The 24,644-nt window shown below is 41.7% G+C and overlaps 1 protein-coding gene across 2 annotated transcripts in view; it reads left to right on the forward strand.

The window, feature by feature from the left end:
- PTPN11 (protein tyrosine phosphatase non-receptor type 11) overlaps window positions 1-24,644 on the forward strand; it is a 123,470-nt gene that overhangs the window by 91,712 nt on the left and 7,114 nt on the right. Inside the window, exons 10-14 of one of the 2 annotated variants that reach the window (XM_004448177.4) lie at window positions 3,847-3,978; window positions 8,083-8,237; window positions 9,533-9,600; window positions 10,109-10,260; window positions 24,009-24,121. In XM_004448177.4, coding sequence (XP_004448234.1) covers window positions 3,847-3,978; window positions 8,083-8,237; window positions 9,533-9,600; window positions 10,109-10,260; window positions 24,009-24,121 — 620 coding nt within the window. Of the gene's footprint in view, window positions 1-3,846; window positions 3,979-8,070; window positions 8,238-9,532; window positions 9,601-10,108; window positions 10,261-24,008; window positions 24,122-24,644 lie in introns of both variants that reach the window. The other variant, XM_012528101.4, reaches the window with a different exon arrangement.

Here is a 24,644-nt window from a genome sequence, read left to right on the forward strand (position 1 = left end):
CCACTTGTTTTAGTCTCCTCCAAGGGAAAACCCCTGTTATCAGTTTGATGTGTATTCTTCCACATTGTTTTCTTGGCATTTACATATATATATGTACCTATAGAAATACATAGGGGAAGCGGTTTTGGCTCAACGGATAGAGCATCGGTCTACCACATGGGAGGCCCAGGGTTTGACCCGTGTGGTGAGCTGGGCCATGCGCAGTGCTGATGTGCGCAAGGAGTGCCCTGCCACACAGGGGTGTCCCCGTGTAGCCCCACACACAAGCAATGCGCCCCGTAAGGAGAGCCACCCAGTGCAAAAATATATATATATGCATATATATATATAGTACTATTTTCTGTTTGAAAAAGTCCTTTTTATGTATAGTAATTTTATTCTGTATCTTGTGGTACCCCCCCAATCTATTTTAGTCTGTATTGGCTTATGTCAGTCCTTTCAGCTACTGTGTAGTATTCCATGGTAAGGATGTACCCTAATTTATTTATTTATTTGTTTGTTATTTATTTCTCTCCCCCCCCCCAGTTGTCTGCTGTCTGTGTACATTTGATGTGTGTTCTTCTGTGACCGCTTCTGTCCTTATCAGTGGCACTGGAAATCTGCGTTCTTTTTGTTACATCATCTTGCAGTGTCAGGTCTCCGTGTGTGCGGTGCCATTCTTGGGCAGGCTGCACTTTCTTTCGCAATAGGCAGCTCTCCTTACGGGGCACACTCCTTGTGCATGGGGCTTCCCTACGCGGGGGACACCCCTGCGTGGCAGGGCACTCCTTGCGCACATCAGCACTGCGCATGGGCCAGCTCCACACGGGTCAAGGAGGCCCGGGGTTTGAACCTTGGACCTCCCATGTGGTAGGCTGATGCCCTGTCCATTGGGCCAAGTCTCCTTCCCCTAATTCATTTAAACATTATGTCCTTGGTGCACATGTAGGTTTCCCAGATTTTGCTTTTTATAAATAGTGTCAAAGAAAAAAATCCTTTTTTTTTTTTTTTTTTTGAGGTACTTGTGGCCAGGGATTGAACCCAGGACCTCATATGTGGGAAGCCAGCACTCAACCACTGAGCCATATCGGCTTCCCTGAGTTGGCTTTTTCATTTGTTTGGCTTGTTGTTTGTTTTTTGTTTTTTCAGGAAGCACCGGGAACCCAATCTGGGACCACACCCACTCCCAGAAAATAGTCTTGTTCTTGCATTATGTGTGCATGTGGTGTGTATTTCTCTAGACTAGATGTTAAGAAGAAGGGTTGCCAGGTCTTAGGTATGCTAAGTTCTGTCCTACTGCCCTCCAGAGTAACTATCTCAGCGTGCATCCTGTCCCTACTACCCCTCCACCCACGTTTCACAATACTTCTGTTTTTAAAATTTTAACATACCACATCTACCAATACCCCACTCCGACTTTCTTTTGAAATGAGAATGTACTCATTGAAAGTACAGCATTCTGTGAGTATTATCCCAAAGCAAGCCTATCCATGTGGGTTTTTAATATGGAAAAGTTCACAGGTTTTGTGTTCTAATCAAAGTTCTTTTTTTAGATATATTTTAATTGTTTTAAATAAAAATTACATGGAATCTAGTAGTCATGTATCTATGTTATACCTTAGACAGATGGGTAGTTTTTGGATTTTAGCCCTCCTGAGGTAACCTTCGTATCAGTTGTGATAAAATGTTTGTGGTTTTCTCCTTGTTGGTACACTTATGAATATCTTTGAGGCCAGATCTAGGCATTGTGAAACAGAGCTTTCGTCTAGCAGCTGTGTACAGTAACATTAGGTATTCTTAAAGTAATGGACTTATTGAAACATTTTCATAGTTTCTGTTGCAGGTGAGTATGGAAAGGAAAATGAAGCTCTCTGTCCCGGTTGATCATTCTTTGTAGGAGACTGCATGGTGGTCAAAAAATCAATATCCGTCCCTTTCGGAGGAGCTGATATCAGGCCAAACCACTCTCCACATGTCTCGCCCCCTCTCTCCATCTATGTCCACTTTCTCATTGTTCCTTTTCACTTCTGGGGGGAGGGGAGGAGGGTGTGGGGATGCTACAGTGGGCTTTTATGCTCTCAACAGGCCTTTCTGACAACCTGTGTTTGGTGTCTGTCCCCTCAGTGTATAGAAGAAAACCAGACTGGTTTCTCTTTGCTTCTGAACCTAGTCCTCACATTTTAGAATTTGTTTGCTAAGGTATACCTGAGAGTTTGGAAAACTAGGAGCGCTCCAGCAATTTGCAGATGTTTACAATAGCTAGAATGTTCTTTTCAGAGTTGCGATCTAATTTTTTGCTCTCTATTGAGTTCTCTGGAGTAATGTCAGAATTGATTAGCCAGCAACAGCATTGAATACAATTAATATTAGAAGCGTTTATTTGGGGAAATTTTTTTTTTTTTTTTCAAATCTGTCAAAGAGCTGTTCAGATCTATAAAGTACTGTAGGGAAAGTTGAATCCAGAACCACATAAACCATGCCAAGCAAAACTTTCTGCCTACTATGTTGTTGCTTTTTTTTTCAATTAGTCGTTGAATTTTGATGATGTCTGCAGCTGCTCTCTTATTTCTAGTTTTTATAACTGTAAATTTCTCTGACCTCCCAATATACAAGGTAAGTTTAGATATTTTATGTCTTGGTGCTTGTGGAAAGGAAGTAGCTGTGGGTGACTGTTCCCAGGGAGAAAAGACAATAAAAGCATTCTCTGCCCAGGACACATTGCCAAATGTATACAAACTCATCTGTCATTTAGCAAAATGTCTTCCTTGTTGGCAGCAAGGATGATTTTCTTGGTGCCATATTTTTTAGTCTGCCTACTCTTGAAGCCAGCAGCTATTGCAGACTTGGCAGTTCCAGGCACCCAGTTAAGGGAAGGTGACGTGTATAGTAGGTATCAGATGGATCTGGATATAGAAAAAGCAGCTGGTTTAAAACCCCATAGGCTGCCTGTCTGCGATAGCGTTATTCACAGTTGGGTTAGATAAGGCATGTAGTCCTCCTACACTGGTGCGGAAATGAACCAGACAGTCTGGCTCAGTGGGCAGCCTTTCCACCCCCAGAGTTCTTGCTTGCCTTCCCTCCAGAGTGACTGGTAGATCTCTGGAATTCCCAGCTCTGTGATTGCTAGACAGTGCCCTCAGACTGGTGGATACCTCTTTCTCTGCATCTGTGCTTCTTTAAAGATAAGCAAGTACTAACTCACCTTTGAGATGTGGCTTGGATTGGACAATCCTGCAAGAGCTGCTCTTCTCTTCCCTCTCATCCCTGGTTCTTTGAGCATCTGCTTTTCTTACCTGAACCCTTTTCTCCTGTTCTTTGAAAATCCAATAGTTAGATGTTAGATAGACAGTTTTCCATGTTTGAAGACATTAAGTAAAACTTGAGCATTTGTTTTCTGCTGGTTTAGGCTTTTTGTTTGTTTCTTAATTTATTGAGGCAAAATTCACATAACATAAAATGAACCATTTTAAAGTGAACAATTTTAATGGCATATTTAGTGCATTTAAAATGTTGTATAACTACCACTTCTATCTAGTTCCAAAACATTTCCTTCTCCCACAAATAAAAGTTCCAAACATTTTCTTCTCTCCCAAAAAACATTAGCAGTTTCTCCTCCTAGCTCTTGGTAACCACTAATTTACTTTCTGTCTCTATGGATTTTTCTGTTCTGGCCATTTCACATAAATGGAGTCATACAATATGTGACTTTTTGTGACTGGCTTCTTTCACTAAGCATAATGTTTTTGAGGTTTACCCATGTTCCAGCATGTATCAGTACTTCATTCCTTTTAATGGCTGAATAGTATTTTGTGGTTTAGGCTTTTATTTCTGAGTTCACAGAGATTGTCTTTTCTCTATCCCTTCCAGAGTAAATGTGTCAAATACTGGCCTGATGAATATGCTCTAAAAGAATATGGGGTCATGCGTGTTAGGAACGTCAAAGAAAGTGCCGCTCATGACTACACGTTAAGAGAACTTAAACTTTCAAAGGTTGGACAAGTAAGTATATTGTCGTATTTTAGAGACCTTGGTAACTGTTTATAGCATGTGGTAATCCAGGGTCATGTAGTTACTCGTGCTTGCATGTGTTCATGCACTCATTCTCTCATTACTCCGTAGTCATGGATTGGGCCTTTTCTCTGTCAGGTACAGTTCCAGGCCCTAGTGCAACCTTGTAAACAAGACAGGTTTCAGTTCTTACCCTCACAGAGCCTAGGGAGATAGAAGAATTAAAAGTAAATAACCAAATACCAGATACGCTTTCTGATTGTGGTTTGTGCTGTGAAGGCTATAGGGTGGTGGGTTAAAGAGTGATGGGGGTACTTGAGTGGGTAAACAGAGAGGACCTCTCTGAGGAGATGATACCTGAACCAAGACCTGAAGGAGAAGTGTTCTAAGCAGAAGGAGCAGCACATGCAAAGGCCCTGGGGCCTATTTAGTGATCCAGTTTTGTGGCATCAGATCCTCTTAGATTGACCCTGGAGTGACTAATTTTACAAAACAGGGTTAGATTTGGATTCATCTTAATTTCATGTTTAAAAGGGCTTGTTCTTCAAGATGTTTTGGGGGACAAAAAGATGAATGAAAGAGCCTTTGTCCTCAAGGAATTTGCAGTTACTATAAGTGAAAAGCCATAAATACAAATAGTTATGCTACAAAGCAGTCATGGGCTACAATACAGACATAAAGGTTGTGATACCACGAAGGCCAGGGCTTCCTTCTGGCTGGAGCATCAGGGAGACCATCTCAGAGGAGATGTGGCCTTTAAGGCTGGGTGAAGATGGTGGGAAAAGGCCTTCCAGGTGGTAGTATCATTGTGAATAAGGATGCTAAAGTATGAATGGTAGGAAAATGGGATTTAGGGGAATGAAGGTAAGTGGGGAATTGGGGGAATAAATATGGGAAGAGAGAAGTTGTGATCAAGCCGGCGTGAGTCTTAAACATCATGTTAAGTTTGAACTTTGATCAGTTAGCTTGGAACCTGGAATGTTCTCATGTCCAGTGAGCACACGAGTGGAGTCTTGAGCTGGGAAAGACTGACAGCCTGGAGTGGGGAGGATGGCGTGGGGTGAGATGAGTGGCCAGCCAGGTAGACACCTCCTTGCCAGATACCCCAGGGACTTCAGCTGGTGTTCCGTCTTGTTTTGTTTTACTGCTTATTCCTTCCTTTGGGAACAAGTATTATACAAAATGCCAGCATAAACTTTGGAAGAGAAGTGATGGATGTGAGAGCCACCTTGGGGCGACATCTTCAGGGTCTGGAGATAAGGTTTGGCTATTGGAGGAGGAAGAAGCAAAGACGACTTCATGGTTTTGAGTCTGAGTGGATGGTGGTGCTGTGGCAGAGGTCAGGAAAGCTGGAAAAAGAGCTGGTGCGTTGGGTGGCAGTTTGCTTTCTTTTGGATACATTGAGCCGGGCTTCTGAGTACATATGTCCATGTGGCATTTGGACTTCCCTTTATTAAGAGATAGCCATTCAGTGACCTCTTGGTCCCCAGCGCCATGCTTCTGGCTGGAGATAGAGCGGGGGACAAAACAGATGCAGTCTCTGCCCTCATGCTTACACTTGACTGGCAAGAAGTACATTAGCTCAGTGATCTCACATGTAAATATATCATTACAAACCACAATAAGGGCTGGAAAGGAAAAATGCAGGGCTCTGGAAAGGAAAAATGCAGGGCTCTGGGGACCTAATTTAGAGCAGGGGAAAAGGTTAAGTTTGTTCCCTATGCCTTCTGTGTTTGAGGGAAACTGAATCAGAAAAAGAGGTTAGTGGTGATTTGATCCTAAGTGCAGTAGGCAGCCACAGCTGGATTTGAATCTCTAAACGGTTATTCTTTGCTGAGTAGAGATTGCAGGGGCGGGGTGTTGGATTAAGGATGACCGCCAGTTTTCAGCCTGAGAAGCCAGGTGGATAGTGGTGGGTTTGAGGAGGATTTGAGGAGGGAGGGAGGCAGAATCAAGAACCTCTTTTTTGGATATGTAAAGCAGGAGATGCCTCTGAGACAGTGAAGATGTCAGGAAGGCAGGTGTGGGGGGGACAAGAAGGGGAGATGGGAGCCAGGGCATCACGAATGGCTTAGTTTTGACAGCTGGAGGGCCACTTCTGTGGTAATAGGAGGGAAGAAGGAGAAGGGGACACAGATCCAGATCAGTGAGCTGATGTGGTGGCAGGAAGAGGATTTCTATGTTCCTTATCTCAGGTATGATGTGAGGTCATCAGTTGACATTTGAAGGGAATAAGAGATGGAATATTTGAGGAAAGCGGGTGCCCACTTGAGGTGGTGAATGTGAGTATTTAGTGAGAGCAATCCACCTGGTTGTGATGTTTTCCCCCCTTTCTCCAAGGATGCTCTGCTCCTCAGGTACAAAATAGAAGTGGGTGGTTGAATTCACCCAGGGTTGGTGTTTTGCCAGATGGGTGCAGGGAATTGGAGAGAGGGTCGAGAGACTTGGAGGTAGGGAATGGGAAGAACTCTCATGACAGTCCTTGGAATCTGAGCTGATAAGGAGAGAGGTTGGGACCAGGGGAGGCTGGTGGGAAGCGAAGGAAGGGCCCAGGGGTCTGGTGAGATCCGTGATGTGCTCGGGGGACTGATGTGATCTAGAAGCTCTGTGGCTGTGGTCCACAGTGGACTGTTGAGTTTCTGATTTCAGAGGGGCTTGCATTTGTAGTGATGATGGGAGGGGCGTGGAGCTTCAGTCTGTAGGGTGAGAGGAGCTGGGAAATTGTAGCTGTCAAGCAGAAATGAGAGAAATTTAAGGACATTGGACAAAGATTCTGGATAGATTTACCTCATTTTTCATGAGTGTCTCGGAGTAACAGGTAGGGGGAATGCTGGTGTTTGGGTTTGTAGGTGACAGTGTGAGCTGATCATTTCTCTGGAATTGCTGATGATGTATTTTCTGCATTTTTGTATAACCTTTTACATTTTTTCACAGTGCTGTCATATGCTCTCATTTAAGCCTCCTAACCTCCTGGGAAAGAGTCAGGGCCAAGACCTCATTGACCATTCCTCAAAGAGGTGGAACACAGCGAGGCTGGGGCAGGTCTCTCTCATTCTCTTGCTGTCTTTTCTGTTACGTGTTTGGACACCTGGTTTTCAGGTCACTTGGTCACATCAAGGAAATGTTTTCATGACATCAGCAAATCTAAATGCCTGCAATTCAGAAAAGATTTTACTTGTGTTCAGATTCCTTGGCTGCATACTTTGTATAGAGGTCACTGGTGGTAGATATTGGTCTATTATTTTTTTTTTAAGGCCTTTTAAAAACGTCAGCTTGTATCATCTCCAGATGTGTAGAAATATGTGGCATTGCACATTGCTGCTCCACCGATGTAATCTGGGTGGACCGAGAAACACAGTGCTTCTGGTCTTCTGTGGTCTTGGTGCCATTGTTGACCTGTAGGAATTATCACCATCCTCATGGGAGCTAGTGTCCTGAGCTTCTTGATATTTGCTGGGCACTGGCTGTGTGTTTAAGTCATCTCATTTGATCCTCACAACAGTGAAGTGAGAGAGTATTATTCCCATTTTGCAGATGCAGAAATTGAGGTTTAGAGGTACCCAAGGGCCACAGTGACTGAATGCTGGGATTTGTGCCTAAATCTCGCCCTCTCATTATAAAGTCTCTCTTCTTATCTACTTTGCACGAAACAAAAAAATTTAAAATATCATGATGGTGTAATAAAAGTGTGTGGGGAGAGGACTTGGGTGTAAAAAGACACAAAAGAGCAGGTATCTTCAGGGAATTCCTATTTTCTTTTCTGGTGGGAGAGACCTGGGTCCCCAGAGGCTTCAGTCACCTCCCTGAGTTGAGCTACTTACGGTTGAGGAGGAGGGAGCCGTTACCTACCACTGATGGTTCAGGTTCTCTATTAGGCACCTTGCTTCTTACATACCTCTAGGAGAGCTCAGGCAGCCCCAAAAGGAGAAGAGATTTGGGGAACTCATGAAGAAGGCTTTGAAATGGAGTGGGAGGAGATTCTGTACCTGCTAGGTCCATTGGTTCACATAGGATCTAGGAAAGATGGTAACTGAGAGATTCCTCAACCCCTTGATTTATTTAATTCTTTTCTGGTTTTTCTTGGCTTTACTCCAGGGGAATACGGAGAGAACGGTCTGGCAATACCATTTTCGGACCTGGCCGGATCACGGAGTGCCCAGCGACCCCGGGGGTGTGCTGGACTTCTTGGAGGAAGTGCACCATAAGCAGGAGAGCATCGTGGACGCTGGGCCTGTGGTGGTTCACTGCAGGTGACCAGCCCTTACTGTCATCCGTGGCTCCCAATTCCCAGGACTCGCTTTTACCCACTGCCTCAGCTCTTTAGTTGTACTCAAGGCATGGATAAATGCTTTAAAGGACATTCTGACCCCCAAAGTATATTTATTTCCCTTAGACCCTACAGAACTGCCACATCCTGGTGGGGAGACACAGTTTTTATTTTCCAAGATTCCTTAATCTAGCTATTTTTGCTTGGTTTTCTTTTTTAATATAGTAACTTAGGATTCACCCCTTTGGGTGTGATTCTCCTCTCTTTGACAATATAAATAAGATACATATTTTTCCCATCACTGCACTTTCTTACTTCAATAGATTTGGCCTGCTTTCCACCCAGGACTTTGGTGGAAGCTAAGACTGTAGCCTGCCCACCAGGATTTGTGGCTGCTGGTGGCCACGCCTGGGCTTTGTAATAATGTGAGGGAAAATTTGGTTTCTTAAATCTCCTTCGTGTATTGGATAAGTAGTTATGTGTGAAATTGTTTGTTCATTTTTTAAAAAGCTGGTATTTGTTGAACGCTTGTTCTGTGCCAGCCCCTCTGATCTCAGTGTTTTTCATACATTATTCACTTTAAAAATTTTTTTATTTAGTTCTCTGCTCTCTGTGTCCATTTGCTGTGTGTTGTTCTGTGTCCACTTGTATTCCTGTCAGCAGCACCAGGAACCTTTTTTGTTGCATCATCTTGCAGCGCCAGCTCTCCGAGTGTACGGCTAAACTCCTGGGCAGGCTGCACGTTTTTCACACAGGGCAGCTCTCCTTACAGGGCTCACTCCTTGCGCATAGGGCTCCCCTATGCGGGGGACACCCCTGTGTGGCATGACACTCCTTGTATGTATCAGCACTGTGCGTGGGCCAGCTTTACCACATGGGTCAGGAGGCCCTGGGTTTGAACCTTGGACCTCCCATGTGGTAGGCTGATGCTCTATCCATTGAGCCAAATCCACTTTCCCATTATTCACTTTTCATCCTCACAACAACCTTGGAAGGTATGTACTGTTAGCCCCATTTCAAGATGAGGAAACTGAGGGTTAGAGAGGTTAAGGGACTTGCCTTAGCCACACTGTACTGAAGAAGCTGAACTCCAACTGCAGGTTTGGCTGACTCCAAAACCCTATACTCTTTGCTAATGTATTTTCAAATATAAAAAAATGATCTTAAAAACACTCCTAAAAGCAGACATTGTTTCTGTTGTTATTAACAGCTTAGTTTTGAGTATAAACTCCCTGCAAATGGCTCTGTTCTCACTGCTTTTTATCCTTTTGCCCACAGTGCTGGAATTGGCCGAACAGGAACATTCATTGTGATTGATATCCTTATTGACATCATCAGAGAAAAAGGTAGATCATCTGGAGGGCAAGGGGCTACAGTTCCTGCTCATAGTTCCTGGAAGGAGCTATGAAAATAGCCTAGGGAAGAAAATTTGAATGTTAAAAACTTTTCACAAAAATCTGGGCTGAAGACTTCAACCATCAATATGTTTGGCAGAGAACAGAAGTGATGGTATTTGAGCTTTTGGCATAAAATGTGGCCTAGGAGCTGTGGACCTCAGAGCTTTGACCTTTTGTTGGCTATGCAGTGGAGGCCTCTACTCAGCTATCTAATCCTTGCTTATGGGTGATGCAGTTGGAAAGTGAAGGAATCTTGCCCTCTAACTCTTTATCATGTAATCTTCTGAGATAATAGATATTGCTGAGAAGTCCAGGGCTGTAGCCCTTGGAATGTGTTCAGCCAGAACATTAAAGACTAAATTTATTTCATCTCTGAGTCTGCTAAAAGCTGCACATTTAACAACTTCATCCCAGCTCTGTGGTTTCTCCTGATAGCTTCATGTTATTTGTTTTGTAGGTGTCGACTGTGACATTGATGTGCCCAAAACCATTCAGATGGTGCGGTCTCAGAGGTCAGGGATGGTCCAAACAGAAGCACAGTACCGATTTATCTATATGGCTGTCCAGCATTATATCGAAACACTACAGCGCAGGATTGAAGAAGAGCAGGTACCTAGCCCAGTGGGACTGACATGGTGGAATTTTCATTTTCTTATCTGGGCAGCTTCAGCCCAGGTCACCTTTTATTGTCCTGCTCTATCAGGGTATGCTTTGATAGACGACTATCTTTATTTGGGTGTGGGAAACAAGTTCCCAATTGGGAAGAGCCTCTCTGGAAACTGTAACTGTTTACTACTCACAATTCTGATTTTTCAGTATGGAGGAGCTCAGGGAGGGGGCACCATACTATCAACCGGGTTTGACAGATTGGAAACCTGCCATGCAGAGAGATTATGGTTTTGTCAGGCTCACAGTGCAAGCTTAGAACTCAAAGCCTCTAAGTTTCCAGCCTGCTCCAGCTTTGATCCAGGCCATATTTATCCTGTGATTCCATTTCTTAAAATGAATACCTTAGTCTAATCACACATGGCAGTTTAAACCTCCGATTTGGTGGAGTTGGAAACAGTGAAATTTCAGTTTTAATAAGCCTTTCGAAATGAAGATGTGGAATTGGAACCTTTCCATTTGAACATTTTCATACCAGACACAAACCTGAGTTTGTTAGGATATGCTGAGATGAGGGAAATGAGGACAACTGCTTGTTTGTGGGGGCTCTACTTATCCCCCTACCCAAGCCCCAGCCCCATAGCTGTGCTGCGGATGGGGTGGTGTCCAAACGCCAGCAGCCTTTGCCTGCTGTACCCTGTTTATTACTCTCCAGAGAACTCAGCTTCTCAAAATGGGAAGTAAGCTCTTCCCCAAATGGAACCTGCCCCCTAACTGAAGGATTTTAGCCTGCCAAAAGAGCAGCCATATTATCAAGGCTTGGTTAGCCAGAGTAAGGTCCTTGTTAATTAATAGGTTCTGAGGCCACACAATAATACTTACTAGATTGCTTCGTTGTGCAAGAACATCTTCAGAAAAAGTGTATGTATTGAAATGTAAGGTCAAATAATTAACAAGTTACTGGTTTTGAACTTCGTGCTTTATGTCTGAATTTCTATTATTGTGTAAGTGCTGTGAGATATTTAGATGGTTACTCTAGGATATTTTATGTTTATCTTCCAGCTATTCTTAATTTGGACCAGGAATAGGCTAAGCATAAAGTTGTCCAAAGGGGAATCCTAACAAATACAAAGAGAATACAGTACAGTTACTACAAGTTGTAAAATGTTCAGGAATATCTTGAGGCACACAATGTAGTCTTGCTCAGAAAAGCTGGAGGAGAAGCTATCTATTTCAGTTAGAAGCTTTGGTGTTTATTGTTTTAGAGAGTTTAGGGACTTCTCTCCCGGCTTCTGTAGCACTTCATATCTTTTCATTACCATGTATGTTCTCTCTGACCCTAACTCTGAGATTGCAAGTTAGATTTAGGAACTACTTTAAAAAAAAAAAAAAATTATTGCTGCCCACCTCTCTCCACCCCCTACGGTTTTTTTTCTTGCAGAAGCAAAATGTTCCTTCATAATTTAAGAGTTACTGAGTATAGAAAGGGAATGTCCCTGGTAATCTTATCCTCAAGAGTGCTTGCCTTCAGTCAGACAGTATGTTTCTGGTGCCAGTACGTGCCAGCACTGTCTGAAGCATGGTTAACTGCTATTTGATTTATGGGCCTACGGATTTTAAAAATGTGTGGGCTCGGGAGTGGATGTGACTCAAGTTGCTGAGTGCCTGCTTCCCACATGAGAGGTCCCGGGTTCAGTCCCTGGTGCCTCCTAAAAACTAAAACAAACAACAAACGAAATAAACGAACTCTGGGGAGCTGTTGGGGCTCAGTGGTCGAGTGTTGGCTTCCCACATAAGAGGTCCCAGATTCAGTCCCCGGCCCCAGGACCTCAAAAAAAAAAAAAAAAAAAAAGTCTGGACTAACTTAGACTTATTTCTTCTAAAAACATGGGATCCTATAATACATAGTTTTCTACTTTGTACTGTTTGATCCAAAATAGGAACTTGCTACCTCGTTCATGGTAATGTAAGAAGTGCTTTCATTTGGTACAATGTTTTAAATGACAGATTCAAAAGCATTAAGCCTTCCTGATTTTTAAATTAAGGAAAAGAATGAAACTCATTCAGAATAATTGATATTTTGAAATATAGTCATTTCCAAAATGATGAAGCTTTAAGGACTTTTGGGAGTGAAAGGATTTGCTAAAGAGGAAAGAATGAGAAAAGAAAATGACAGTGAGGAGTGGAGAACAGTGGAGAAGGAGGTAGAGAAATAGAGACAGCACAAGAAGGAGGAGGGACTCAAGGGAAAAATGCAAATGAAGCAAGATTGAGAACATTCTCAAGTTTTTATAAATGGCTCTTCTCACACTCGGCAGTTTGTGTGGAGGTAGATTTCTTTGTCTTCCATTTACAGTATACATATGTGTATGTATGTATTTTGCAAAAACAAAAACAGTATATGGAATTCTTGTACAACTTTCACCCAGATTTCCTGACTGTTGATATTTTACCACACTTACTATATCATTCATTCAGTCTCTCTATATATTTATATATTATATTTCTTTTGAAATGTTTGTAAGTTGTAAACAGATGCCCCTTTATTTCTAAATACTTCTGTTTGTATTCCCTAAAAACAAGGACGTTCTTTTACATAATCACAGTACAGTGATCAAAATCAGAAAATTAACAGTGATACAATATTATTACCTAATCTACAAGACCTTATTCACATTTTACCAGTTTGTCCTACTAAATATCCTTTATGTGGTCCAGGATCACATGGTGCATTAGTTGTTGTATCTCTTCAGTCTCCTTGAATCTGGAGTGGTTTCTTTGTCTTTCTTTTACGACCTTGGCATTTTTGAAGAGTTCAGGCCGGTTATTTGGTAGAATGCCCCTCAGTTTGGATTTGGCTGATGTTTACTCTTGATTCAATTTGGGCCATACATTTTTGGGCAGACCATCATCACAGCAGTGATGTATCCTCAGTGTGTCAGATCTGGAAGCCCCCTTTGTTGATTTGTTCCATTACTGGTGATGCTATCTTTGATCACTTAAATAAGGTGGTATCTGCCAGATGTCTCCACTTTAACGTTATTATTTTTCTCTTTTTAATTAATACTATCTTGTAGGGAAATATCTGAGACTTTGTAAATAATGTATTTCTCAACATATGATTTGCCACTTAATTGACAATCATTAATGATTCTTGCCTGAAAAAATTTTTACTGTGATATTTGTCAACTGGTGATTTTCTATTTCTATCAAAGCTGTCCCTCTTCTTCCATTTATTTATATCAGAGTAGGCTCATGGATTCTTGTTTTCCGGGTTACAATCTGTTACTGTTATTTATTTTGTTGCTTAAATTGTCCCAGATTTGGCCAGTGGGAACTTTTTCAAGTTGGGTCCTGTGTCATTTTAATATGTTCCAAAGATTTTGGAGTTCTTACTTCCTTTTTGATACCACAACATCTTCCTGCCTCATCTTGTCCTTTCCCAGCCGTTTTCCCAAGGAGCTCTGTTTGTCTTTCTTAGAAAAGGATATTTAGAAACTAAAATCTGGATGCTGGGTATGTTTATTGGTATTGGTATAGTTTTCTTTGAATTTCTTATTAGCCTATTAATTAATGCTCTAGTCTAAATCTAAATAAGCCTTCTGCAACTCTTCTTTGCTCTGCCCTCAAGTAGTTTTTTTTTTTTTTAAACTTTATTTTGGAATAATTTTAGCTAATACAGCGAGTTCCCATGTACTTTTCACCCAGTTTCTCCTAATGTTAGCATTTTACATAATCATGGTATCTATCCAAACTAAAAAATTAACAGATACATTACAATTAACTAATTTCTGGATTTTTCCTAGATTTCACCAGTTTTTCCCCTAATGTCTTTTTTCTGTTCCAGGATCCCATTGCTTTTAGTTGTGTGTCTCCTTGGTCTCCTCTGGTCTGTGATTCTTGTTTTCCGTGACCTGGACAGTTTTGAAGAGTACTGGTCAGATATTTTGCAGATGTCCCGCTCTTTGAGTTTGTCTTATGTTTTCTTATGATTCAACCCAAGTTACGAATTTCGGGGTAGAGTTCCCCAGAGGTGAAATGCTTTTCTCGTCACAGCATATCAGGGGGGTCCATGCTATTAATATGATTTATTGCTGGCAATATTAACCTTGATCACTCAGTTAGGTGGTGTCTGCCAGGTTTCCCCCACTATGAAGTTAGTCTTCTCCCATTTCTGTACTTTGTTCTTTGAAGTGAGTCATTAAGTCCAGCCCCCACACAAGGAAAGGGGAATCAAGCTTCCCTCCTGGAAGGGGGACTATCTACATAAATTGTTGTAAGGAATATTTGTCCCTTCTCCCAATTTTTAACTATCTGTCTGTCTATCTATCTATCTATCTATCTATCTATCTATCTATCTATCTAATCTATATATCCTCCTCCACCCCCTTGTTGTTTGCACACTCTGTCTTCTTTTTTTTTAGGAGGCACCAGGAACCGAACTGGGACCTCCCATGTGGGAGGGAAGCACCCAATCACTTGAGCCACTTCTGCTCCCTGCTTGTTGTGTCTCTCATTGTGTTTCCTCACTGTCTCTTTGGTGAGGCACGTCACTATGTTATCCTGTTGCTCCAGCTTGCTGCGCCAGCTCGCCCGCTGTCTTGCTCATCTTCTTTAGGAGGCCCTGGGAACTGAATCCAGGACCTCCCATGTGGTGTGCAGGCACCCAGATACTTGAACCACATCAGCTTCTCCCCATTTATTTACTTATTCACTTATTTATTTGTACCAGTATGGGCTCATGTTTATTTACTTTATATTTTGGGTTATAATCCAATACCAGGTTATTTATTTTGTTGCTCAGATTATTCCATCTTTGGCATTGGCAGCTCTTTCAGTTTGGCTCCTGTGTCACTTTGACATGCCACTATCCTTTTTTTCTTGAGCTTGTCTTTACTTTCCAGCGCTATAAGTAATGCTCCTGGTTCATCTTATATTTCCCATGCCCTAGCCCTAGAATCAGCCATTTGTCCTTGGAACTTGGTTCCTTTTATTGGAGACTGGTATTTAGAAACCAAGATTTGGGTGTGCTTGTTGCTACTGTGTTGTCACTGCTTCCAGGCCCTTACAGGGGACGGAGCTAGGAAATATACATGTGTCTACTAACCTATGTATACACACTTATCTATAATATATCTGTAATATATGTGTGTTTCTGAATCTGCCCATCTGTGTGTGTGTGTGTGTGTGTGTGTGTGTGTGTGTGTGTGTGTGTAGTAAGCTAGCCATGAATTCATACTGATGTCTTGGACTCTAATATAGCCCCACGTGGTTCATTCTAACCATCCCCCCTAACTTATTTGTAACTTCTTTCTCTTGACAGGCCAAAACCCAGCTCTCATTATCTACATATACATAAGTAAATAAACTCCTATACATGTAAAGTAGTATCAGAATTGCTAATCTATACTTTTATGAGAAACATTTACCAAGGAGGCAACCCTTCTTTAGAAGAACTACTTTTGTGCCCCACTGGTAATGCCTTTAAGCTGCAGTGTACATGGGAAGTGGATTTGGCCCAATGGATAGGGTGTCCACCTACCACATGGGATGTCAAAACCCAGGGCCTGCTGACCCGTGTGATGAGCTGGCCCACGCACAGTGCTGATGCGCACAAGGAGTGCCCTGCCATGCAGGCATGTCCCCCACATAGGGGAGCCCCACACGCAAGGAGTGCGCTCCGTAAGGAGAGCCGCCCAGCGTGAGACAAGTGCAGCCTGCCCGGGAGCAGCATCTCACACGCGGAGAGCTGATGCAGCAAGATGATGCAACAAAAAAAGAGACACAGATCCCGGGTGCCACTGACGAGAACACAAGAAGACACAGAAGAACACACAGCAAATGGACACAGAGAGCAGGCAACTGGGGGGGGGGCGGAGTGGAAATAAATAAAAAATAAATAAATCTTTTAAAAAAATAAATAAAAGCTGCAGTGTACAGAGACCTGAACATTTTTCTCTCTGAGTGACTCATACTATAGGACAGAAGTTCCTTTGAGCATTCTGTAATGACTGTTGAGCCAGGACAGCTATGCTAGAGCTCAGGCTCTAAGTTGTTGCCAGCAAGACTTGAACCTGCCTGCGGGGTTGCGTCCTGCACACCAAATCTGCCTGTAGGAGTGCTCCTTTAATTCCAGCTTCTTAGGTTTCCCTGAACATTTTCTTTTTGTTTGCTGTGATTCCTTTAAGAAATATTTGTATGCCTTCTGTGTTCCAGACACTGATTAGATGCTGAGGCTATGAAAGTGACTCAGCATAGACATGGCTGCTGCCTCATGGGACTTAAGCTTGACCAGATAGATGTAAAATTTGAGTTCACATGAGTAATCATGCCTTGTTTCCCCAGGCTTGTGCTTCTTCCCTCATTTTCCTTGCTCTCCTTGGTCTAATTAAATGACATTTATTCATTTGTTCATTCATTTATGCATCAATCAAAGCAGCAGGTTGTAATATGTGCTAGGCACTTGCTGGACACTGGGAATAAACAAGCAGTTATTTCTCTGAAATAGAAAAAAATCCAGTATGGTGGAAGTTAGGAAGCGTGATTCATGGGATTGGAAAAATAAACAGAGACCAATCTGGGGCAGGGAGGGGCTTGCAGGCCATGGTAAGGAATTCAGACTTTATCCTGAGGGGAATGGGAAGTAACTGAGGAGTGGCAAGCAGGAGAATGACATCAAAAGATTCTCATTTTAAATAGATGGCCTGGCTTGAGGGTGAAGAATGGATTGGCACCCAGGCTTGAGCAGCTAGAGGGGGACGAGTGAGGAGACACTGCCACAGTGTAGATGAGAACTGATGATGGCTTAGAGGCGGGGCAGGGGCAGGGGGACGGCATAGTGAGCTTGGAGAGAAGTAGACTCAGTGAGGTTTTGTGATTAGATGTGGAAGGCATCAAGGTATTTGTAATCCTGATATCTGAACTCAGAGCACACTGGACAAGTAATCTTGTAGCTCCAAAACCTAGACAAGGGTTTTCATCTTACTCTCTCTTGCTCCTGGCTTTTTGGCTTTTTGTAATTTGAGGCTTAATGTAATCAGAGTTACTTACCATGGAAAGATATTTAATACTAGATGATTTTAGAGCCTCACAGCTGGTTCCTCCTCTCAACCTTGGCTGTGAATTAGTTGGCAAGTCTGTGAGATTTATTATAAACATTGCAAAGGGCTGAGTAACCATACTGTCATTGAATTTGAGTGGAGGGTAGATCAATTTCAGATTTTTTCGTAGGTCTCCAACACATTGCCTACCACCCTTCCCCACACTCCCGCTCTCAATACAAAACCAAACAACCTTAGTCCCCTGAGATTTCTTTCTTTGTACTATAGCCTGGGCTAAGCAACAAGCTTGTCTGATGTTTGAATCAGTATTATTTCTTGTTTTTCCTAAATAAGGTAAAAAGCTCCAGTATCTTTATGTTTTCCCCTGGGCTGCTTTGATTCACTGAAGGTCCCATTTCTCTTAATTATACCTCATTAGGAAATTCACTTTTAATCCCTTCATGTGGAAATATTTTGATTTTCAAGAAAATATTGAGTATAAAAGCACATTCATGGAGAGCGGGTGTAGCTCAGTGGTTGAATGCCTGCTTCCCATGTACAAGATTCTAAGTTCAATCACTGGTACCTCCAAAAAAAAAAACAAGTTCACTTTTCAGGGTTTTTTTAATTTTAAAAATGAATTGAGATTTTAACCTTTAGAATAAGTTTTAAAATAAATATGTTCTCTTCCAATTCTTCCACTTAATGTTTAATATTAAATTATATTGTATCTTTTGAAAGATTGTTTTTTATGGAAGTCAAGATTTTAGTGCTAAAAATTTATGGCCTCCATTCTGAGGTGGTTATTCACAAAGACTTTATTTTAAAATCCAAATCATGAAATACAAGCAAGACACCTACTTAATAAAAAACAGAAAACCTAACTCATTTTAAAATATTTTTAATGTGAAATCTCCTGAATTTTAAAAATGGTTGTTCAAAAAATTAAAATACTATGTAGACTGGGGAAGCAGATGGGCCTCAGGCAACTGGGCTCCTGCCTACCACATGGAAAGTCACTGGTTGGTGCCTCCTAAAAAAGACGGCAAGCTGGCACGATGGGCAGGCATGGCAAGCTGATACAATAAGAGACACAAGAAGAAAAAACATAATGAGAGACAGAACAAAGTTCCTGGTGCCTCCTAAAAGAAGACAGCAAGCTGATGTGATGGGCAGGTGCGGTGAGCTGATGCAACAAGATGGCACAACAAGAGACATGGGGAGGGAAAACAGAATGAGAGACACAACAAAGCAGGAAGCAGAGGCGGCTCAAGCACTTTAGGCACCTCCCTCCCACATCAGAGGTCCCAGGTTCAGCTCAGTGCCTCCTAAAAGAAACAAGGAAGATGAACAGACATTGCAAGTGAAAAACAACAAGGAAGTGGGGAGAAATTAATAAAATAAATCTTAAAAAATATATACTATGTGGGCCAAACAAAATATTTTCCCCTAGGATATCATTTTTACAACTACCTCCCTGTATTCCTTTGCCAGTCAATAAATTGGCTTGACTGCTTTAACAGGTTAAATAAAAGTGTCTTAAACAAGACAGAGTTTTTCTCTCCTACATGTAAGTCTAAGCTGGCAGGCGATTTGGGGGTGAGAGGGATGGAGGGCAGCTGTGCTCCACAGGGTCATCCAGGGACCTTCTGTCTGGTTGTGCTTCTGCCTTTCAGGATGTTCCCTTTCCACGTGGTTGCAGATAGCATGAGGATGTGAAGGCAAGCAGCTGCTTGTTCATCAAGGGTCAACAGATCTTCTGTAAGGGACAGATAATGAATATTGAAGGCTTTGTAGGCACGCTGTGGTCTCCATTTCTTCTTTTCTCATCTGTCTCACAGGCTGTACAAAACAGGCCTGAGGCTAGATTTGTTTTACTGGCCAATAGTTTGCCAATCCCTGTTTTAATTTAAGGGCATAACCCAGAAATAGCATACTTCCTTATCTCTGAAGTAGGGTTAATAATAGAACTTAATTCTAAAGAGTGTTACGAGTATTCACATCATATAGTCAAATAGTGCCTGGCACAAAGTAAGTTCCCAGAAAATTTTAAATGTTTTTTTAGTTATTAAAATAATTAAAATCTATTTAATTCCATCTTCTTCTTCTTTTTGGGGGGTGGTGGTACTGGGGATTGAATCTTGGACCTCATGCATGGGAAGCAGGCACTCAGCTGGAGCTATACCTGCTCCCCTGATTCCATCTTTGAAAGAGAATTAGCACATTTTTTTACCTCCCGATTTTTAACATGGTTTATGATATTTATATTTAGCATTCCCACAGTTGTTTAAAGTTAGTACTATATTTAAGTGTTCACTAGTTCTTCTATCATGGCTTCTTTTTCTCTGAATTCTTTCTTTTGATTTTGATTTATGTCTGTTGGCTCTATTTCATTATCTAGTTTTTTAAAATTTATGTATTATATCCCAGTTTTTTTCATGATTGAAAATATCTGAGTATGGGTTTTGTATCTAAAAGATAACTTAGCAGGGTAGAAGATTCTTGGGTCATCTTTCATTACCACATGGTTTTTCAGATTTATATGGCTGCGTTGAAGTCTAAAGTCAATTTGATTACCTCCCTTTGTATATGCCCTCCTTTTTCTGCCTGGAGTCCCTCCTTCTTTCTTTATCATTGATGTTTGAGAGATTATACAGTTTTTCCTGTATTGTGTGCCCTTTTTTTTTTGGATTACATTTATTGCAACAAATTTTCTCAAGTAGTACAGCAAAGTTTCTTGCTTATTATATGCTCTCAAGATCTGATTGTGGGAAGAAAGTAGACTGGCATTTTAGAAATCAATATGTATATCGCCACCCTATCAAAGTATAATTTGGACCTTGTACTTTTAACATTTGAAGAGCATGTATTGATTTGTACAAGTGATAATTATGGAGCACATGACATGTCTAACAATGTGGTAGGCACAGCAGGGCATATTAAGGAGTCTCACCAAGAAAATGAAATATTAAAAACTAATTAACAATAAAGTGGTGGTTCTCAACTTAATTTGGCAATGTCTAGAGAAATTTTGGGTTGTCACAACTGGAGGGGTGCTCCTGGCATCTAGTGGGGAGGGGCCAGGGATGCTGCTAAACATCCTAAAATGCACGGGACATACAAGCCCCCACAACAAAGGATTACTGAAACTCTGATATAAGGCAAATATGTGCTCATTGGATCTTGCCAACTGTGAGTGCCACAGAAGTTGAAAGAGACCCAAGGCTATCCACTGGAGTAATTGGGGGAGGTTTCCTAGGGGAGGAAGACTAGACCAGGTCTCTGAAAGAGAGTTAGGATTTAGGAAGGGAAGGGGCCTGAAGAGGACATTCTTGAGAAGGGACAGTCATGGCCAGGAGTGCTGAGATGGAGGGGGCCACGCGTGCCCTTTTAATATGCAGATTCAGGTCTTTGTTAATGTTTGGAATGTTTTCTTGCATTCTATCTTAAAATATTATTTCAGTCCTATTCTCTTCAGTAATTTCACTTGTATATAAAATGTCCTATTTTAGTTCTGTCTTTTTTTTTTTTTAGTATGTCTTCCTCTAGTCCATCTGCAGTACCCCTTTCTGTGTTTTTAGTTATTTTATTTCTTGTTGCCTTTAATTGGATTTTAATTTCTAAAATTTCTTGTCTTCTTCCATTTCTTTCTAGTGTTTTGCCAGCTTGCTTTTCATCTGCTCTCTTGCCTTATAAGCTCTTAATTTGAGCTCTTTTTTAAGAAAGCTCCTATCTATAAAGTTTGTGAGATTAATGCAGAACTCTTTTGTTTTTCCTCTTCCTACTGCTTTGCTTAATTTCTTTTGTGATGTGTTTTTTCTCCATCTGCCTTTTACTTATTGTTCCTGTTCTCCTTGTAGCCCTCCCCCCTCCCCCTGTATCTTCATATGGGTCCTGTGCCAACCCTTTCTGGTCGTCCACCCATTATTGAATGATTCCATCCTGAGAGGAGGTTGGCTAGCTGAGGAGACCCATGCTTTCATTTGGGTGGTTGTCTCGAGTGCCCCGTCACCTTTGTTGTAGGAAACATCAATATGTCAGTGGACAAGGCATCCTTGTGGCTCCTCAAAGCCCATTTGGTCAGAGGCCCTCCAGGCTGCTTCCCCTCCCTCCTGCCCATGCCTCACCCCCAGTCCTCCTCAGCTGGAAGAGTGGCCGTGAGCGGCCGTGGGCCTCTGCTCTGTGGAACTAGCTCTCTTCAGGGCATGCCCCATTATCCCTCAGCCTGCTGGCCCTCCACACCCTGGTCTCATCACTTTCGTGAGAGGCTTAAGGCTTTCACTCACCTCTGTGACTCCCTCCTTTCAGGGGTTTCTGTTTCCGTTTTGAGGCCTGGGTGGATGTATGGCAGTTCTCAGCTTCTTCCTTCGTTTCGGTCCAGCTGGTATTATATGGCAGAGATGCTTTATGTTTATAGACTGGAGTTGTAGTGTTCCCTTAACTTAGGGATAATGAGGTTGTCCACTTGGTGTTAGCTTTTGTTTTTGGGGGCTTTGAGTGAGGGGAGGAAAAAGAAACCTCATTAATGGGTTTAAATTTCTTGTACATTTTAATACTTCCTTTATTTTTAAAAATTTTAAAATACAACCCATAAGCAGCCATTTTATTGCATCACATTTCTTTCAAGTCTTTTTCCTTTTATAAAATAAATAAGAGATATAGCTAACGTTATCTTTGATAACTATCCCCAGTTCCATCCCTCATCTCCACTCCCTTCACCCCAAGACAATCACTAGCCTTCCAGTCTCTTTTTTATGTTTTAAAATATAAATACAGCTATCTATAAGTAATATATATCTACTCTGGTTTTATGTGTTTAAAATGTTTACCCAGGTAGCATCGTGCAGTTTGCTTTTTCCCATTTAGTATTGTTTATGAAATCTGTTTTGAGATAACGATATAGATGCTGCTGTTCCCCTTCACCGCTGCTTGTTGTTTCACAATATGTATGGACCACATTCATCTGTTCTTCTGCTGGTGGACATTAAGAATGCCATTCACGGGAAGTGGACTTGGCCCAATGGATAGGGTGTCCGTCTACCACATGGGAGGCCCGCGGTTCAAACCGTGGGCCTCCTTGACCCATGTGGAGTTGGCCCACGCACAGTGCCGATGCACACAAGGAGTGCCGTGCCATGCACGGGTGTCCCCGTGTAGGGGAGCCCCACGCGCAAGGAGTGCACCCATGAGGAGAGCTGCCCAGCGCAAAAGAAAGTACAGCCTGCCCAGGAATGGCGCTGCACACACGGAGAGCTGACGCGACAAGATGACGCAACAAAAAGAAACACATATTCCTGTGCTGCTGACAACAACAGAAGCGGACAAAGAAGATGCAGCAAATAGACACAGAGAACAGACAACTGGGGAGGGGGAAGGGGAGAGAAATAAATAAAAATAAATCTTTAAAAAAAAAAAAGAATGCCATTCACTGGACACTCTTCTAGGTCCCTTAGATTTATGTGCAAGAGTTTCTCAGGAATTAGATGTTCAAAATTGTAGGATATAGGGAAGCGGATGTGGCTTAACCAGTTGGGCACCCACCTACCACATGGGTGGTCCCAGTGCCTCCTAAAAGAAGCCGAGCAGATGCCACCCCCACTGGAACAAGCAGATGCCACGAGCCAGCAGACACTGCAGCTTGCGGAGAGCAGATGTGGCTTAGGCCATTGGGTACTTGCCTCTCTTGTGGGCGATCCTAGGTTCAGTTCCAGGTGACTCCTGGAGAAGGCGAACAAACAATGAGCAGACAGATGAGAGAACCATCTGAGGAAGTGGCAGGGGGAGGGGTAAAGAAAAAGAAAAGTAAATAAAATTTTTCTTAAATTGTAGGATATATGCATTTTCACTTTTACTAGATACTAATTGCTCACCAGAGTGATGGTACCAATTTACTCTCTTATGAAAGTTCTCCACATATACATCAATATTTGGTATGAATACCCTTTCTAATATTTAACTATTTTTTGAGGCATCCTATAATGAAGGCTATATCACATAATGATTATAATTTGATAGATTATATTTTCAGAATTGGTTGTTTCTAGGTAAATTTAGGAGCAGAGATGAATGATGAAAATCATCTAACTAGGAGTCCTACCAGATGTAGTTCATGCTGCATCTGAGATTACTTTCCTACTGATATTCTGTGCCGGTTTTTTCCAGAGTATCATTAGAGCCAAAAATAAAATTTAAGAAGTGCTATGGCATTTCTAGGAAAAAGAAAGATGATAGAGTATTTTATTGTTTCTAATAAGAGCACCACCATCTTGTGTACCTATGCATGTACCATTTCTACTTGGAGTGAATTTATTTCTGGAACTCCTTTCCCAACTGTTTATCTGACGAGCATTAAATATGTTGCAAATGAACTATGAAATGATTAAATGCTAATGTGACAAAGAAAGTGTGAATTCTCTCAACTCAGAAACAGGTACATTTGGTTTGAGACAGCTAAGTTGTTAATGCATGACTCTCTGTGCTTTAGAATTATATGGTTCAAAATACTTTTCACCCATGTGGTGTAAAGGGGCCATTTCTTTACTGTTTGGGCAACATATCAGTATTCTCAAGGGTCAGAATTTGGGTAATATATCAATATTCTCAAGGATCAACCTGTCTCTCTTTTGTGTGTGTGAGAGAGAGATGTCTTTTTTGCTTCTTTATTTATTTTAAAAAGTCACATTCCCTTATTTGCAATCTTTAATTTTTCAGAAAAGCAAGAGGAAAGGGCATGAATATACAAATATTAAGTATTCCCTAGCGGACCAGACAAGTGGAGATCAGAGTCCACTCCCGCCTTGTACCCCAACACCATCCTGTGCAGAGTAAGTAATAAGGAAAATTCTTTTTACATGAACTAATTCTATGGGAAAGGTTTTTTAAAAAAAAGTCTGCAGTGCATGATTCAAATTATTGTTACCAAACAGTTAGTGTGTTGGTGATTGGTAGTTTCAGTGGATTGTATTGAAGCTATCCAAACTGAATTTTAATTTCTAAAATGGAAGGCTGATTGCTATACTGGCCAAGATTGTAAGGGATTATAAAGATATCAAGTGTTACTTCTCCAAAAAGAATCTCATTTTTCTTTTCATGGGGTAGAGGTTGCTGCTGAGGTAGAAAACACTTCTTATGCTGTCTTAAGACTCTTTTCTAAATAAAAGTGACTAAATTAACCTTTAACTCCCAATGCAGTCACGATCTGCCTAGTTTCCTCCAGTCAACAGATAACTGCTTTGGGTTTTCAAATTAGGGGTAAGCAAACTTGCACCCATAGACCTAATCTGGGCTACAGCCTGTTTGGTATAGCCAATAAGCTAAAAATGATTTTTAAAGGGTAGTAAAAAAGAA

This window comes from Dasypus novemcinctus, chromosome 19 (genome assembly GCF_030445035.2).
Source record: "Dasypus novemcinctus isolate mDasNov1 chromosome 19, mDasNov1.1.hap2, whole genome shotgun sequence".
Lineage (NCBI taxonomy): Eukaryota > Metazoa > Chordata > Mammalia > Cingulata > Dasypodidae > Dasypus > Dasypus novemcinctus.